This window comes from Hesperophylax consimilis, chromosome 10 (genome assembly GCF_061612785.1).
Source record: "Hesperophylax consimilis isolate HC1 chromosome 10, BYU_Hcon_1.0, whole genome shotgun sequence".
Classification (NCBI taxonomy): domain Eukaryota; kingdom Metazoa; phylum Arthropoda; class Insecta; order Trichoptera; family Limnephilidae; genus Hesperophylax; species Hesperophylax consimilis.
The window spans coordinates 4,534,562-4,550,388 of record NC_142845.1 but is presented as its reverse complement, the minus strand read 5'-3'; the positions used below and the strand labels follow the sequence as shown (position 1 = coordinate 4,550,388).

The window sequence follows — 15,827 nt, the reverse complement described above, 5'->3', positions numbered from 1 at the left end:
GGAAGTCGGGCCAAGCGAAGCGAAGATGCCCGAAGCGAAGCGAAGTTCGTGCCCACACTATCGTATTAGGTCAACTTCGATCAACTTCGCGAGTAGTGTAGCTGGGCTTTTACAGAAGAAGGATAAGTATATTTAAAAAATATATAATAAAGCTAGTTAAATAGTTGAAAAATAGAATTCATTTATTCTGTTTTATTTATCAATGAAAATATTTTCTGGTAAAACCATGTATGATCGTGTGAGAAATGTGGAGATCCGCAAAGAGTGCAAGGCTGATGTAAGTTTAATGAGTAAGATAAAGAAAGGGACGTTTACATGGTTTGGGCATGTAGAGCGAATGAGCGAAGAAAGGCGTGTAAGGAGAATACGATGCAAATGCGAATGGTAGCAGAAGTCGGAGACGCCCGAGGAAGACATGGCACTACAAAGTGAATCAGATACTTGGGTCGAGCCATGTCAAGAGTCAGAATAATAGAAGAGTATGTATGAGACAATGTATAAATGTGAATGAGGCAAGGAGTGTGTGCCAAGACCGAGTTGTTTGGCGGTCCGTCCTCTCTGCCTACCCCTGCGGAGAAACGGCGCGATGGTTAGTTAGTTAGTTATGCCGTGTTGCGCTACCTCCTTCTTTAGCCTACGTTTCGGACAGCATTACAGTGTCCATCGTCAGGGCAGATGTGGAAAGATTGCGCTTATGTATGTAGATGTGACACCATGTTGGCAACTTCAATCTTCTAGTATACAGTATGATTTAAAAAAGTTTTCATCGTTTAGATTTGGTGTATCCGTCAATTACCGGATACCAAGAACGATTGAGCTTAACCCCGTCGTCTTTATAATGATAATGGGATTCTTGCGAATTTAAATCGCCTCCGTAATTAAGCGTGCTCTATGTGTTTTGGGTCTTCCCAATTTTCAGGAACAAATCCAAAGTAATGGCCGGTCTCAATTAAAATAAAATTTTAATTCGGTTAAGATGTTTCAAACTCCATCAATATAAAATATAGACGAATAAATAAATCTAAAAAAAATAGATTTGTAAAATAATATTATTTGGTCGATCTGTACCTAGAACATACACAGAATATTTTCAAATAACGTTTTCTGAAGAAAAATAAGTTTTTTTTGCTTTATTTCTGAAGTCGAAGTACAAGTTCGAAACGTGCTGTATGCAAACAAATCATCCGTGTGAGAATCATACTGTGTTCGGCTCATCCCTGGTTGCGATACCTGTAGTGACCTTTCTGTCAAATGATACACCTACTCGTAATCCGAAAGCTTCGAAACGTTTGAAGAACATGCTTTCTCTTTTTAACCAATGGAAATAGAGAAAATAAATGGCGTGAACGTCCGTCGGTTACGGTTGCGTAAGAATCTCCAACACCAAACAGCTGACTCGCATAACAAAGAATGATTTTCATAACAACTACTGACACAAGAGGCGCAAATCCGTTTGCTCTTCGATTTGTTTCGTCCGAACGTCACAATCCCATCAAAACCCACATTTACATGAATATTGCATTGCAATAACGAATAACAAACGGCCCCTCACCACGCAAGCTTGTTTAGATAATATATCAGCCAAGTAAGGTCATGACATATTGACCGAATATTGATTATTCTCTCGAAAACCTTACACTTATGTTATAACAAACCACAAATATCATGACACAAACCCATATCAAAAGTAAACACGATTTTGTTCAAATTTTTGTGTATTTTTGTTTTCCCGTTGACAAAGTGAGAGTATCTTTGAGACGCACTAGAATCTGAATATCTTACCTTACTATGCATCCAACACCGACATTATCGTGTATAATCACTGTCAGCTAGCAGTCACGTACAATCCGATGGGAATCAAGCGCAATTAGAAGCACAAAAAGGACTTTTCACGAGCGACAAACCACTACGCACATACCGCTAACCCAGAGCACTTCGATTTATTTCGTTCTGTTATGTGCCTTCCGCCAGTTGCTATGGTACACTTGTTCAATAATAACCGGCCATAATTTAGCATTAACCACATGACAATCTGCATTAACAACACATTCAAAGTCTAAAAATCATTAATCTGTAAGCAACGGATCCAATTTTCGCAGTTTTAGTTGGTTTGTTATTTTAGATTAGGAATGTAAACATTGTTAAACCTGTGTCAATTTTCTCAACCATTTCTCAACATAGGAATCAAATTCCCACTGCGCGTTTTGATTGCGCATACCGTCTTTAAACTGTATGATAAAAAATACACCCACGTTCTCACGTACCTCGTCTATGATGGATAAAGAAAATAAGACAGTAAAAAAACATTCATAAAAAATGATAATTTTCCGTACATTCGTATTGTAACAATGTTGGTACTTTTTGCTTTAATCTCGTGTTTTAGCTGCAAGCTTTTCAGCATAATATTACGAAGTATGGTGATGCAATGGGTATATTGTGTATCTATCTCATTTTTATGCCGCAGATATCACGCGGCAGATTTGAATTCAATGTTTACAGCAGTTTACAGATAGCACTTTTTAATGAACATCAAATTAATAAACCACTTTTGAATTTATTTATTCATCGGCGGTTTATAATATGATATTCTTTATAAAACCTCTTGAGAATAGAATTTACCATTTATTTTCTTTAGTCACTGGAATTTACTAACATAAAAACTGTAAACAACAAAACAACTGTGATAACCTGATAACAAAAGTTGTGGCGTGAGTGGTTTATTTATGGTTGTGACAGTCGGACTTAACTATTTGGGTTAACGTGAAAACTTTCTATTTAATTATATACTTTTACCTGATGGCAAGTGCATGCCAATTAAAAGTTACAAAGTGTAAATATATCACACCCACATTTAAAAAAACTGTAATCTGTAAGTAGGCTGAGAGATCTTGTTGAATTCTGAATTCACTGGGGCATAAATGAACCACTCAACTTCAATATGAAGGTTGGACCTATAGTTGGACCACATTGGTCGATTACTTGAGGTGAAATACCATTAAATTGAACTGGGTAGGTACCTACATAAATGTATTGTTGTTCTCATCTATTCAGTGATATACAAGAATTGCTTTAAGTAATTACATATAGAAACCATCAATCACATCGACCCTGACAAAGTTGGAGAAATTCATGCAGTCAACTACTGTTAAATCCTTAGACTCTGCTGAATGTAATACATATTTGACGGCCGGCATAGTCCAGTGGTAACGCATTGGACTGCCATTCCGAAGGTCGCGGGTTCGAACCCGGCGTGCGTAAATAAATTTTATTTGATTAATTTGTGTTATTTCACAATTAATTAATTAAAATAATATATAGTATATTTGCGGCACGTTCCAGAGTGGAAGATACTACCAGTATCGCCCTGGTGTAAGACCACCATTCAGAATTGAAACGTTGCTCCAAACGGCTTTAGCCGTGTTTAGTGACTAGATCTGAATAGCCAGGTACTTCCCCACCTTCCTCTCCCCCTTCCCCACTTACCTTCAGCCTCACAACATCCCCCAATTGGGGATGCCATAGTCTCACTGGCTCCAGACGGGAGCAGTTGGGACTCTTGTGAGGTATTAACTATAAAAAAAAATATATATATATATATTAATAATTATTTCAGTGCAGAAATTCTGGTACTAACTACCATATGTATTCTCATTGCCCAGAATACTTATGGAGGGAAATAATTATACCGAGTCAGTGGACGTCTTTAATTTATCACTTAACAAATACAAAAGATTGTTTTTATTTCATTCAAAAAACAGTTTTTACATAAAAAGCATGCTCTGCACATCTCACTAGGGCATTCCTGTATCAAGATGTGCAGCTTTACAATAATATCATTTAAAAAAATACATATATGTAAATTTAAAATAATAACAACATTAAATTAAATTAAATTTAAACCAAAAAAGAAAAGTTTATGACACGGACGTTTTGAGACCGGTAGATAAAATTAAAACAAAATTTTAGTAACAAATGTATGAAAAAATAAAAACAAAATGTCAACAAAAGAAGCATTAGTAAGTAAGTTGGCAACAATAATATTCTTCTGTTAACTAAAGTACAAGGTACCTGTGCTGGCTTATCAGACACAAGCATAGGGTAACCATACTAACAATTACAACATGGATAGTATGAATAATAGATTATAAGAAAAAATAAAAATAACTAAATAAAAATAGGTAAATAATAACCGATAGGTAAGTAGATAATATTATAATAAAAAGTAAGTAAGTAAATAATTTAGCTGGACAATAATTAAAGTAAATATTAATATGATAATTAAGTAGATAATAATAATAATAAGTAACATAATAATATATAACCAAAAGTTATTTTAGAAGTAAATAAGTACATGCGCAGTAAGTAAATAAGGATTGTATCGAAACAGAGCTTCCACAAGGAATTATGATATAAGCGACAACATGGGTGATCCAAAATCATCACTCTCAGCTAGTACGGAGATTTCGACCATTTTCTTGAATGAATTTAACGTACCTATAGTTTTTATATTTTCTCCAAGCATATTATATAGCAACGGAGCTTTATATGAAAAACTCCTTTGTCCGAAGGATGTTCTGGTATACACCGGCTGATACATTAAAGAAGAACCCATTCTAGTGCTGCGCACTTGTTGAGATCTTTTAGCAGTAATAGTGTTGTTGAAAAATTTACAGAGAGCCTGTATTATGTACAACTGCCTTATTGTCATAATTTTGCTTTCACTATATAATAACTTTGATGGATACATAAAATTTCTCTTATACATTATTTTTTAAATTAATTTTTGCGCAACATTCAAAGGCTCTAAGGTAGTCTTGTTACAAGAACCCCAACAGACAACATTATATGAAAGCATTGATTGAACAAGAGCATAATATACAGTTTTTAATGTAACTTTGTCCAATATGTTTCTTAGATTTTTGAAAATGTAGGCTAGCCTTCTTATTGTTACTGAGGCAGTTTGGTTATGTATAAGAATTATGCACTGTATTAATATATAATTTTACTATTCATGCGTAAAAGCCCCTGAAAAGGGTGTTAATAATGTAATAAATAAATTATCACGATTTTCTCATAATACCTACTTTGTCCCCGTGGTTGCACTGTTCTCTGAATTCCTAAATTTCCATACCTCATCATGATTAATTTTTGGGAGATTGTGCTGTGTTGCACTTCCTCCTTCTTTAGGCAAAGTTTCCGACAGAATTACAGTGTCCATCACACACAGAGGAAGCGCAACATGGCATAATAACACAAAAAATAATAATGACAATACTTTTTGGTGATGAAAATCTCAAATCATATCTAAAGCTAGTCTCACATAAGCATTACACTCTCATAATATATGCGGGCATGGCCTATTTCACTATAATGTATAATATTCATGATGGAAAATTAATAGGAATAGATATAACCTGGTGTCACACGAGCGCTATACTTTCATAATACATGTGAGAATAATAATAATCATATTATTCCCAATTGGTTTGTATGACGAGCGATATTATGAAATAGGCCAAGTCCAAATTTATTATAGAGTATAGGGCTTGTGTGAGACTAGCTTAAATCTATACCTGTTAATTTGCCATCATCAATATTATATTATATGGTTTGAAAATATTTTTAAATACACAAATGAAGAAAAAAAAGTATCAAGGGCTGATAAAACATTAGCTAATAATTGAGCCAGTTCTTTGCAGGGCCATAAGGATGGAACTCCCACACACCTCTGTCGCAGTACACACCTGGCTTTCTTGCATTCTGGCTTATCATAAATTTGATCCCATGTCTCCTTGGCTCCGTTTTACAACCATCTGTAATACATAATATATTCTCCAATAGCTCCTTTTATCGTCCATCTAGTGCCCATATTCAAACCACCTATGCACCCCCTTCAAACATATTAATTTATCTCACATCAGCTTTGCAAAGTTTTTTTTAATTATTAATTCGGTTGAAGCTGGTTTTTTAACACATAAGCCCAAGGGATTTTATTTCTACTGCATTCATCCCTCCTCAGGCAATTCCGGCCCACATTGCATTAATCTCACAGTTGGTTTAAGAAATTGCTCTGATCATTTCTACATAACAGTTACTCAAACATCAAGTCTAATATGAAAAATAAAAGAAAATCAATGTGGAAGATGGTCACATTGAAGGTTTTACCAGCTCAGCGTTTACAAAATTTTCTCTAGGCTCCTGGTCTATCGAAGACAGCATCAGCATAGATTGTTTTAACTTCCTGCCTGTAGGATCATCCTGCCAGTGGTTCTGCCAGAGGGGAGAGGTTTAGTATTTTTCCTAAATATAATGATATCGATACATTTTACATCAGTGAGAAGAGATTCAAAACAAATCATTCTGTCCTAAATAACACAACTCTTATGCCTGAATTACAACTAGCGAGTGCTCGACTGATGTGATCAATACAGTCAGTACTCAGTATGATAGCGGACGAGTGATTTAGGCAAGACAGTGGATAGAAGCAAGGCCCAATGACTTGGTCGAGTAAGTATTCCATCCACCATCATACTCAACAAGGCGTTTCACTCGCTCTCCACTTGGTAAGTGTCAGTCAGTGAAACAAATAAAATTCAAAGTTTAGAAGTTTTGTTTTTTTTTTATATTTTTGTTGGTACAAAATTTGGGAACCATTTATTGGATAACCAACACCTTTGTCATAGGTCACCCTAAGTCGTTCACTACTTTTGGGTGCCCGGATTCATCGGGTGAGGTGTGTTCAGGACGCTTTATATATTATGTCCGTCACTCCTGGACCCACTGATCACTAGATTCCTACCCAACCCTCATACCTTTTACCTTCCCAGAATTTCCTCTCCTTCATTTCCTTAAAAAAGTCCCTCCACACAGCATCCCAAAAGATGACATAGGCCCGATGGAAATTATTTTCCTTAGGGCCTCTCGTGTGGGGTTAATGTAAAAAAACAAACTATTTTTCATAATTGGTGAAACCATGTCAACAGCACTAATCTCAACGAACTGACTCGCCCACCCTTCTACGTGTCTCCTCTACTCTCCAATAAGTTGCTCGGCGGAGTAACAAAGCGAATGACTCAGCCGAGCACTCGTCAGGTGTAATCCTACCTTTTTAGCTGTCTGAAATTAATCAAATTATAAACTACGTTTAAATGGAAAATTATGTGTATCACGTATTATGTTTATTTTTTGGTTATTTATTTTGTTGTTATTTTAAATATAAAACCTTCTGCTGTCACTGTATTATGCAGTAAATCTTGTAAAATATTTATCATATAAAAGCCCACCAGGGCATAAAATAAATATTGTGATGTACATACCTATGTATGTGAAATAAAATTTAAATTATTAGTAAAAAATAAAATACGTAGGTATGTAACACTGATGTCCGAAGAGATAGACATGCCCATATGCAAAATCTGGGTATCATTTCAACAAGTGGAGGCAAACCACTTGACAATCTTTTTGGCACCAGGACGGTTCGAGCATGTCTGGAATAAATAACGACATCATTGTCTGCCGGCGAGCACACATCAAAATAACCAGACCTTGCGCAGAAAAGAAACTTCGAAAGTTAGGTAAGTTTGGAGAATGGATGTTAAGTTACTGCGACGTGAATTATGGAGGCTTCAGATTGGGAATACAGAGGCGGCAATGACTGGAGAGCGGTGATTGGTTACTGTAACATTTAGAATTATGGCTAGGTGTTTGCAAAAGAATTGTCCGTTGTGTAGGCTGAAGGTCTAAAGCTGAGGTAATGTTGTTTATGTGGGCTAAGAGGTAGTGGTGAGTCCCTTTCTTTAAAAACATTTTGGTGCGCAATCGCTTGATTGATTATAGTAACAGACGTTTATGGAGTAATAATTTATATCGATAAACTGACACCGACTCTGGACACTGAACAGAGCACATAACTATTTTAAGACACTACGATATACAATGTTCAAAGTCTTTCCATGCGCCGCTGAGACGTGGAGATTTTGTGCATTACACACACGTGAACGTGCTACATAAAACAGGCCGTGGGAGAAGCATGATTTCTCCAAGTGCAGCACCATGGTTTCTACAATCAACCAAATCGCAAAGCAAATGAAAGAAAACCGTAGTCAATCGGTTAGTAAACACCGAACATATGGAAAAAGAATATTGGTACCATATTCACTATGGAATGGCACGCGGTCCGACCACCGACCATAAGCAAAATGATAATGTGTTTTAAAATACATGTGACGCCATCTAGTTTCCTCATGGGTAATTAAGTACAACGTCAACATTAAAATTAGCATCATTTGGTCGTTTAACAATAAGCATTTTCCCAATGGCAGCATAGCATAATTATTCTCATAATTACAGCACCCTTGAGGTGATTTTGCACAAAAATGGCGTTATACAAATCATCCAAATATTATTATTCTGTTTTAATATAAAAATTCATTTTTCCTTTAAGAATTTTCTCGAGGCAGTGAGATGTTTTTTCAGGATGAAAAATAGCATGTTACACTTGTCAGCTCTCCAGCTATCCCTATGCAAAAAATCACATCAATCCGTTGGTCTATGGCGACGTAGCATCTTTCTTTCCTTTTAGTATTAATTGATTTTACACTAACAAAGAATTTTCCCATGGGAATGAAATGTTGTTCCTTGATGAAAAGTAGCCTATGTTAATTCCCAGTCCTCCAACTATCCCTATGCAAAAAATCACATCTAACGGTGGCTTCGTTGTGACGTGAAAGAACGACAAACAAACAAACACACTTTCGCATTTATAATATTAGTTAGGATTTGTAAAGGTGTCAAAAGAAATACTGTAACAGAATATCCGATGTTGGAAACAAACCAAACTTCTTTCACCATATTTGGGATTCGCAGTTATGGTTCTTCCCAAATAAAGTAATTCCCGCGCCATTGTAAAAAGAGTGACTTAGCCATAAGCAGATTTCATTTTTGAGGACTAAAATAGTGACAATGATGTTGCCTGTAGACTGTCAGATACATTTATTGACAAACTAGCTGACGTGTACCCGGCATTGCTGAGGGTTACCCTTAGACATATGCCATCGCAGACTTATCTGCAGGCCTTTTAAAGATATACTATTCCGTAGTACATTGTTTTGATATATCTCATAAGGTTTAGCCAGCAGCAATGTAAGCGCCTGAAAATATTTTTTTACAACTTGATTAAAAAACATCAACTTTTTTTATAATTTCTATAAATATAATATTCATATTTTATACATATAAACCTTTCAGAAGGAATTCTCTAAATGACAGTGAAAGTCCTATTAAAATTCGTTGCATAGTTTAAAAGAACTTAAGACTTAGGATGGCGACATTATTTTATAATATTTAGAGATCATTGAACTGCCCATGCCACCTTCCCGCTCCATGCAAGTCTGTTAGTTCCCCTCGCCCTTATGGGCAGGTCTGTGCCTTAGTTACTCTGCGGTGTTGTATTCAGGGGTTGGTGAATAGTGTACGTGGATAAGTCCGGTTGATAAATAACTTTATAAAAAATCATCCTGCATGCTATTATTTTATTACATATTAAAAATAATTATATACAGCAATACAAAAAATGTACAATATTTGCATATCAAAGAAAATTAAATAAGATTGACTTCGGATGTTTTCTATATTATAATTATATAAAAAAAATCTAAACATATTATTTCCATTACAACATAGTGAGAGCATTAAATAAGATGAATTCATGTGGTTTTCTGCCAGAATTTTCCAGTGTTACGTGCAGATTTTCCTTTGTTGTTTGGTTTTTTGTTTCTGTAGTGTAGGTCTGAACTGCCAGCTCCTCCTACGTTGTCCTCCACTTCTGCCTGCGCTTTGAGCGTCTTCTTTATGTTGATAATCTGGAAAAGAGTTGATGATTTGTTAACAATTCAGGTGAACGATACAAAATGTAACCAAAAAGATTGATGAAAATATAATAAACTTTTATAAAATCAAATGAAAGCACGCTAGTAATAATATATATGTATAGGGATATGTTTATTGTATTTATAGGTACACTGGATATAATTGTAATATTATTATTAAGTTGATGGAACACTTGAAAACTGAAGTGAGGAGAGTGAAGTTAAGTTGTTACTGATACGGGCACGAGAAAACGAATGGAATTTTCTAGGGCAATTGGCCTATTATCCAGAGACGTTGACATTGTTCTGTTTCGAATATTTTAATTAATTGTTAGCTGTTGCTGGTAGGTAGATATGTATACATATAACAGTGCATGAATTAGATAAAAAGTTTGGAGGGTTATTTTAAGGTAAGGAAGGAGAGGAAATTCTGTGAACGATAAAAGTATGAGGGGTGGATAGGAATATGGGGGTCAGTGTGTCCAGGAATGACGGATGTTTGATTTCATCACTCCACACAGAGGGCCCTGAGGAAAACAACCTCCCTCAAGGCCTGTCATCTGTGTGGAGGGGCGAAGGGACGAGAGTCCTGCTGGAGAAGTAAAAAATATTACTTAACCAGTCTCCAAATGCGACGTGCCGCAGTAGGTGGGCAGCCAATACCTGGACATTCCACACCCCATGAACCCGGGCACCCCTGCTAAGTCACTGAACGTAGCGAACCACTTGGGGTAACCTATGTAGAGGTGTTGGTTATCCAATGAATGGTTCCAGTATCCATACCCGCGTCCCAAATTAAATTATTGTTTCATTCAAGCACTAGGCCAGCATAAAAATAAAATGTCGCGACAGTTGCTTGATGAACACTGACCATTGAAAGTTATATTGACACTTAACGCCAATTGGCGGGTGCGGAGTTTCGCAAAACGTTGCAGTGAACCAGTAGATGAAATATAAGCATGTGCAATATCATCTGTGTGTAATTCTGGCAGTGATTGGTTAATAAAATTCATGCTTGTGTAATTGACACCCGCTGTGCCATTCTGCATTCCACCTATTCATAAGAAGAAGAAATGAGATATATCCACACCTCCTGCTCGATGGCGTCCTTGTGCTTGGTCCTGCGCTGCTTCTCGGAGTTTGCACGTTGGATCTGCGTATCGACGCAAGCGAGCACCGCATCGCAGGACTCGCACCACTCACGCAGCGTGGCCAGGATGGAGTCCACCTCCTCGGGCCGGGCGTCCCTGCCCAGCGCATAGTCCACCTCCAACCGGCTGTTCTTTTGGTCCAGCTTGCCGTGGATTATGTCTGCAAATTCAACACCGCAAATAAATCTATTATCGATTAACACCAGTGGCGGTTTGTACTCATAAAATGGGTGGTGCACTAAAAACATTATTTTATATTATGTATTTGGTTTTACGCCCAGCCGGGCTTTTACGTAGATTTTAAGAACAGAATATACTTAGTGAGCTATCGAAAAATATACACAAAGTTGTTAAAGCATGAGATAATGTCAAACTGATAAACTGAATTTGAAACAATATTAGTAAAACATGTAAAGTACAGTGAAACCTCTATCTATCGTTCCTCAAATAATCGTTTTCCCGGATGTATCATTTATTTCTTCTAGTCCCAATTCATTTCATACAAAAATAGATCGCATCGATCGTTTCTACGTCCACCATTTTCCCGCATTCATCGTAGGAATTACGTCGCGTATTTGATATATTTTCTCTATGTTTAAACGGCGCCAGACAGCACTTGTTACGATGCGCGAAAATTGTGAGAGAGAAAGAGAAAGAATAACAGTTTGTCGCCGCCATCAGTCGCTAGTTGTCGTCAGTTGTCGCTAGATACCCGAACTTAGTGGAGTGTTTGCAGTTATCCTTTTTGAGCTTTTAAACTATCTTCGAAATGAGCCGTTTGATGAAAAAAGTACGTACTCTTCAAGAAAGATTGAAAATTATCGAAGAGGTGGAAAAAAACCCCGCTGAAAAAGCGTCGATATAGCCAAGCGTTTAGGAATCGCGGCATCCACGTTAAATTCTATTTTCTTGAAAAAAAAACGAAATTCGGGAGCAAATTCAAAAGTGCGGAAAATCTTCGAAAACTAGAAAAACCAGTAAAGAATTAAAGTTTAGCAAACTGGAGAAAATTCTTATCTCTTGGTACCAAATTTGACAAATTTTAACAATTTTGTTACTTTCGACGACAATATTCCAACTTGTGGGATAGAAACTATCGAAAGCTTGTGTGACGCAAGATTGACGGAGACAACAAAAGAGGTCGATATTGATGAAGAGGAGCCGCTGCCTGTACCTTCATTTTCAGAACCATGCATACTCTTTGAAAGATTGAAAACTTTCTTCTACGCACACTCAATAACTGATGCCGAAAAGAATATCATTTGCAAAGCCGAAAATATACTGTTGACTTGCGGAAATAAAACAGTAAAAAAACAAATGTCGATGAAAGATTATATATTTACAATGCAATAAACTTTAAAAAAAAATTTCTTCTGTTTAGCTTTGTATTTTTTTAAATAAATACATTTATTTACATCTAAAACTTATTTTCTTCTTATAATTTTAATCTACCAACGGTTATGCAGATTGGGAGGACGGTATCTTTACTGGATCGTATCTCCTAGTGTTTTGTCCTCTTAATCCCGCATTCATTGTTTTCCCGCATTCATCGTTTATTTCGATAGGTCCCTTTAAAACCAATAGATAGAGGTTTCACTGTAACATAAAATAATATAGAAACTAGAACAATACTATACATAGGACAAATCACTACAGCTACATTACCAATGCTACTATAATTTGTAGGATTCAACAAATTGCTTGTATAGATTATGCCTAATTCTATAAATGAAGTCAGTAAATATATCAATAATACCCCAAACTTGTTGCCTATATCATACGATTGGTTAGTGAATATGTCTGGTAGTTGGTTTTGTATGTATTGCAGAAGAATGTTACATTTTGTTTTGTGTTCCTAGTCGGCACATGGAATTTAACAGTGGCGACAATGGCAGGGCTGTCAATTAGGTTGTTAATGTGTAACACAACCAGGTGTGACATAATTCTCCTGTCAGACTTAATAGATGCAATTGATTCATCAAACTGACATAATTAATTTATTCAACTGGAATTTTGAGCTTAAGATTTATCTCCCTAAGATATTTCTGCTGAACTCATTCTATACTGTTAGAGTGAACTTTATACAGAAGGGAATTATATTCCACTTGACTTCTAACTAATGAAATATCGAGGGTTCTTATACAATCTAAGGACTTAAAATCAATTAAACTGAAAATCATTTAAAGCCTGGTTAGTTATATTGTAAATGTGTGCAAGTTTTCATTGAATATTACACCCGTCACGAATTTATACCACTGGTATTCATTCAATATATTATATTCATGTAAGATATCATAATGAGTTTTGGAAAATCGTTATTACTTGACATTTCTGAATGTTCAAAAATAAAGCATTTTGTTCATACAACATTGATCTAAGGTAGTCTGTAAAATTTGGCAATCGTGTAAATTTCGTTTTTTAATATATTTCTATTCTGTCTGTTCTAATTTTTAGTCAATCCCCTACGCCAGGTAAAGAATACTAGCAATTTTGAAGCCTATACTGGCTTGCTGGAATTATCCGTATGCAAACTGTAACTAAAGTGGTACCCCCTTGGCGTGACATTGTAACTTTGGGTATTTCCGCCTCGCCGAAGAGTTCCGAGGCATTGGCGAGCGCCGCTCTTGTTTTGGAGAATTTTCAATACAATGGTCAACATCCATGCACTGCACTTATATATAATTGATGTTCCCAGGTGACATTTCTCGGTGAGCAATGTGGAATCCGTATACCATGTGACTTATGACACGTGGTACAAAGAACGATAATTCAAGCCGGTTGAATTTAACTAAATGTTAGTATTACTTTTACTATTGTTATTTGATTTGAGTATTGATGGTATTATCATTGGTTGGTATTCATTATTTTTAGATTGACCGAAATTTAGGAAGTGTATAGATCCAATGCTCCTTAGCGCTAGCCGCCACCAAATAACACATTTACAGCAGAAGGGTACTATATTTTATGCTGTTCCTAATTTGAGCATTTGACCTTTAGGAGACCTATCCGAGAAGACATAAAACAAAGTATTATTATTTTCAGCAACCAATTGAACTGCTTGTAGACTAAACCTTGGCAACATTCTCAAAAAATATCATGAAAGAAAAGATTGAAGGGAAATGTGAATTCCAACCAAAATTCTAGTTTAACACAACTACTCTGAGCTTGGAACATCATTAATAAAACAAAACATAATCATTTTTCCTTCAATTGCTCAATATGAAAAAAATGTGTTGTAAGTTGCACCTCTAGATGTAACTTCCAGTCTATTTATAGAAGTGCAAATGCCTACCTGAATAGATGGCTTCGATAATTAAATCTTCCAGGTCTCGTACATTTTTGATATCCAGTTCCTCGAGAAGTCGACTGTAGGGAATACATTTCTCGCACGTGGCTAGGGTAACTATGGTCAAGTGCTGCAGCTTCTTGGATTGGACGGGGGTCAGCTCCAAAAACGTTGCTTTGTCCCGCAGGTATTCCTTGTATGTGCCGTATGCAAATAGATTGAGGGTCTTAAAGTGTATATCGTAGGGACCACCTTCAAGCTGAACAAAGAAAAATAAATTAAAAAGACATAGATGTGCAGTTTGATGGAATCAATAAAATATTGATAGGCGGATTGTTTGTAGTCCCTATTCCATCATCAACCTGGTGAATAGTCAATTGCGAAAAGCCTAGTATATACGTGGCAAATGATAATCGGACAGTGGAAATTATACACTAACTATGCTAGAAAATAATAAGTAATTTTGTAAAAGTTCTCACAGATAACTTATCTAATTAAAATCTATACAGTAGAATAAAATAAACAGAAGAAAAAAAACATTCAACACATTAACAAAATAATTGTTGGAATTGAAAAAGTAGACAATATTTTTCATGGTTTGTTTCTCCATTGGTAGTATTCTAACCTCAAAATATTGAAATAAGTAACATATCTTCTGCGGATCTATTGTCTTAAGAAATGCATTTGTATTAATGGTAAATCATTTAAGACGTGTTATTACAATTCCCAAACAATAAAAAGTTGCTATTGAAGGTTTATATTTGCTGGAAGAATGAAACTTGCAAAGGATGACATAGCAGTGTAGGATCACAAACCTCTTTTAAATTGGGCATATCCAGAAGTTCGCCGAAGACATGAACTCCTGGGGCTTCTAGAACTTGTTTTATTAATTCTGCACAGGCGTTACCTTTGGTGCCTTTCGCTAATAAAATAAATTGTTCTAAAGGGTTATTGCCGGACACCGCCAGTGGCGTGGCTCCGTCCCCTTTATCTATAGTCATCATGATTGCTGATATTTAGCGTCAATTATTAATTAACTCAATTTGTTTAATTAATTCCTTGACGCTTCTCAAGACGATGCAGTTAAATTTATTTCCTAAACAAAAAATAACAGTAGCAAGACTCAAAACTGACAACCGATTTTGTATGCCTTTTTATTCTGACAAAAGCGTAAACTTTTCCCTAACCAGTTAAAAATAATTTATATAGTACCTACCTAGTACCTACTAATTGAGAATCGAATAGTTTTTTTTTATTAATTTAAAATTAGGTTGATTTTGAAAACATTTTGTTTGTATGTTAAGCAAAAAATCACTTTCACTTCCATTTGAAAATTTTCAAATCAAAATAACGGTATTTTAAGAAGTATTTATTGTTTACACATATAAATATCAATTTAAAATTATAATCGCAACTTTAAACATAATTTTTTGATATTTGATCTTATGTTTCATAACATATTTTTATTATGTAACATATTGGTCGTTTAGTCATAATTGTTTTTCTTAAGGGTTTTGGAAGGGT

General features: G+C 35.6%; 2 protein-coding genes across 2 annotated transcripts in view; both read right to left on the bottom strand.

Moving 5' to 3' along the window:
- The window catches only part of Ypel (Yippee-like), a 349,849-nt gene extending 347,694 nt beyond the window's left edge, over window positions 1–2,155 (bottom strand). The window contains exon 1 of the mRNA XM_089636519.1: window positions 1,783–2,155. The gene's annotated coding sequence lies outside the window, so the exon portion shown is untranslated. The remainder of the gene's footprint in view (window positions 1–1,782) is intronic.
- Window positions 2,156–9,521: 7,366 nt separating this feature from the next.
- On the bottom strand, window positions 9,522–15,453 carry CSN7 (COP9 signalosome subunit 7). The gene is made up of 4 exons (XM_089636044.1): window positions 15,119–15,453; window positions 14,310–14,562; window positions 10,957–11,177; window positions 9,522–9,860 (listed from the first exon to the last, which is right to left on the bottom strand). The coding sequence occupies exons 1-4, from the start codon at window positions 15,305–15,307 to the stop codon at window positions 9,705–9,707; spliced, it is 819 nt and encodes a 272-aa protein (XP_089492170.1). The 5' UTR covers window positions 15,308–15,453; the 3' UTR covers window positions 9,522–9,704.
- Between the last annotated feature and the right edge of the window lie 374 nt (window positions 15,454–15,827).

Coding starts and splice junctions, on each gene's coding strand:
- CSN7 (XM_089636044.1), bottom strand. CDS start 15,307: ATGATGACTATAGATAAAGGGGACGGAGCCACGCCACTGGCGGTGTCC. Junction 11,178..14,309: donor TATCGAAGCCATCTATTCAG/GTAGGCATTTGC, acceptor TTGAATTTGCAG/ACATAATCCACGGCAAGCTG. Junction 9,861..10,956: donor AGGACGCCATCGAGCAGGAG/GTGTGGATATAT, acceptor ACTCTTTTCCAG/ATTATCAACATAAAGAAGAC.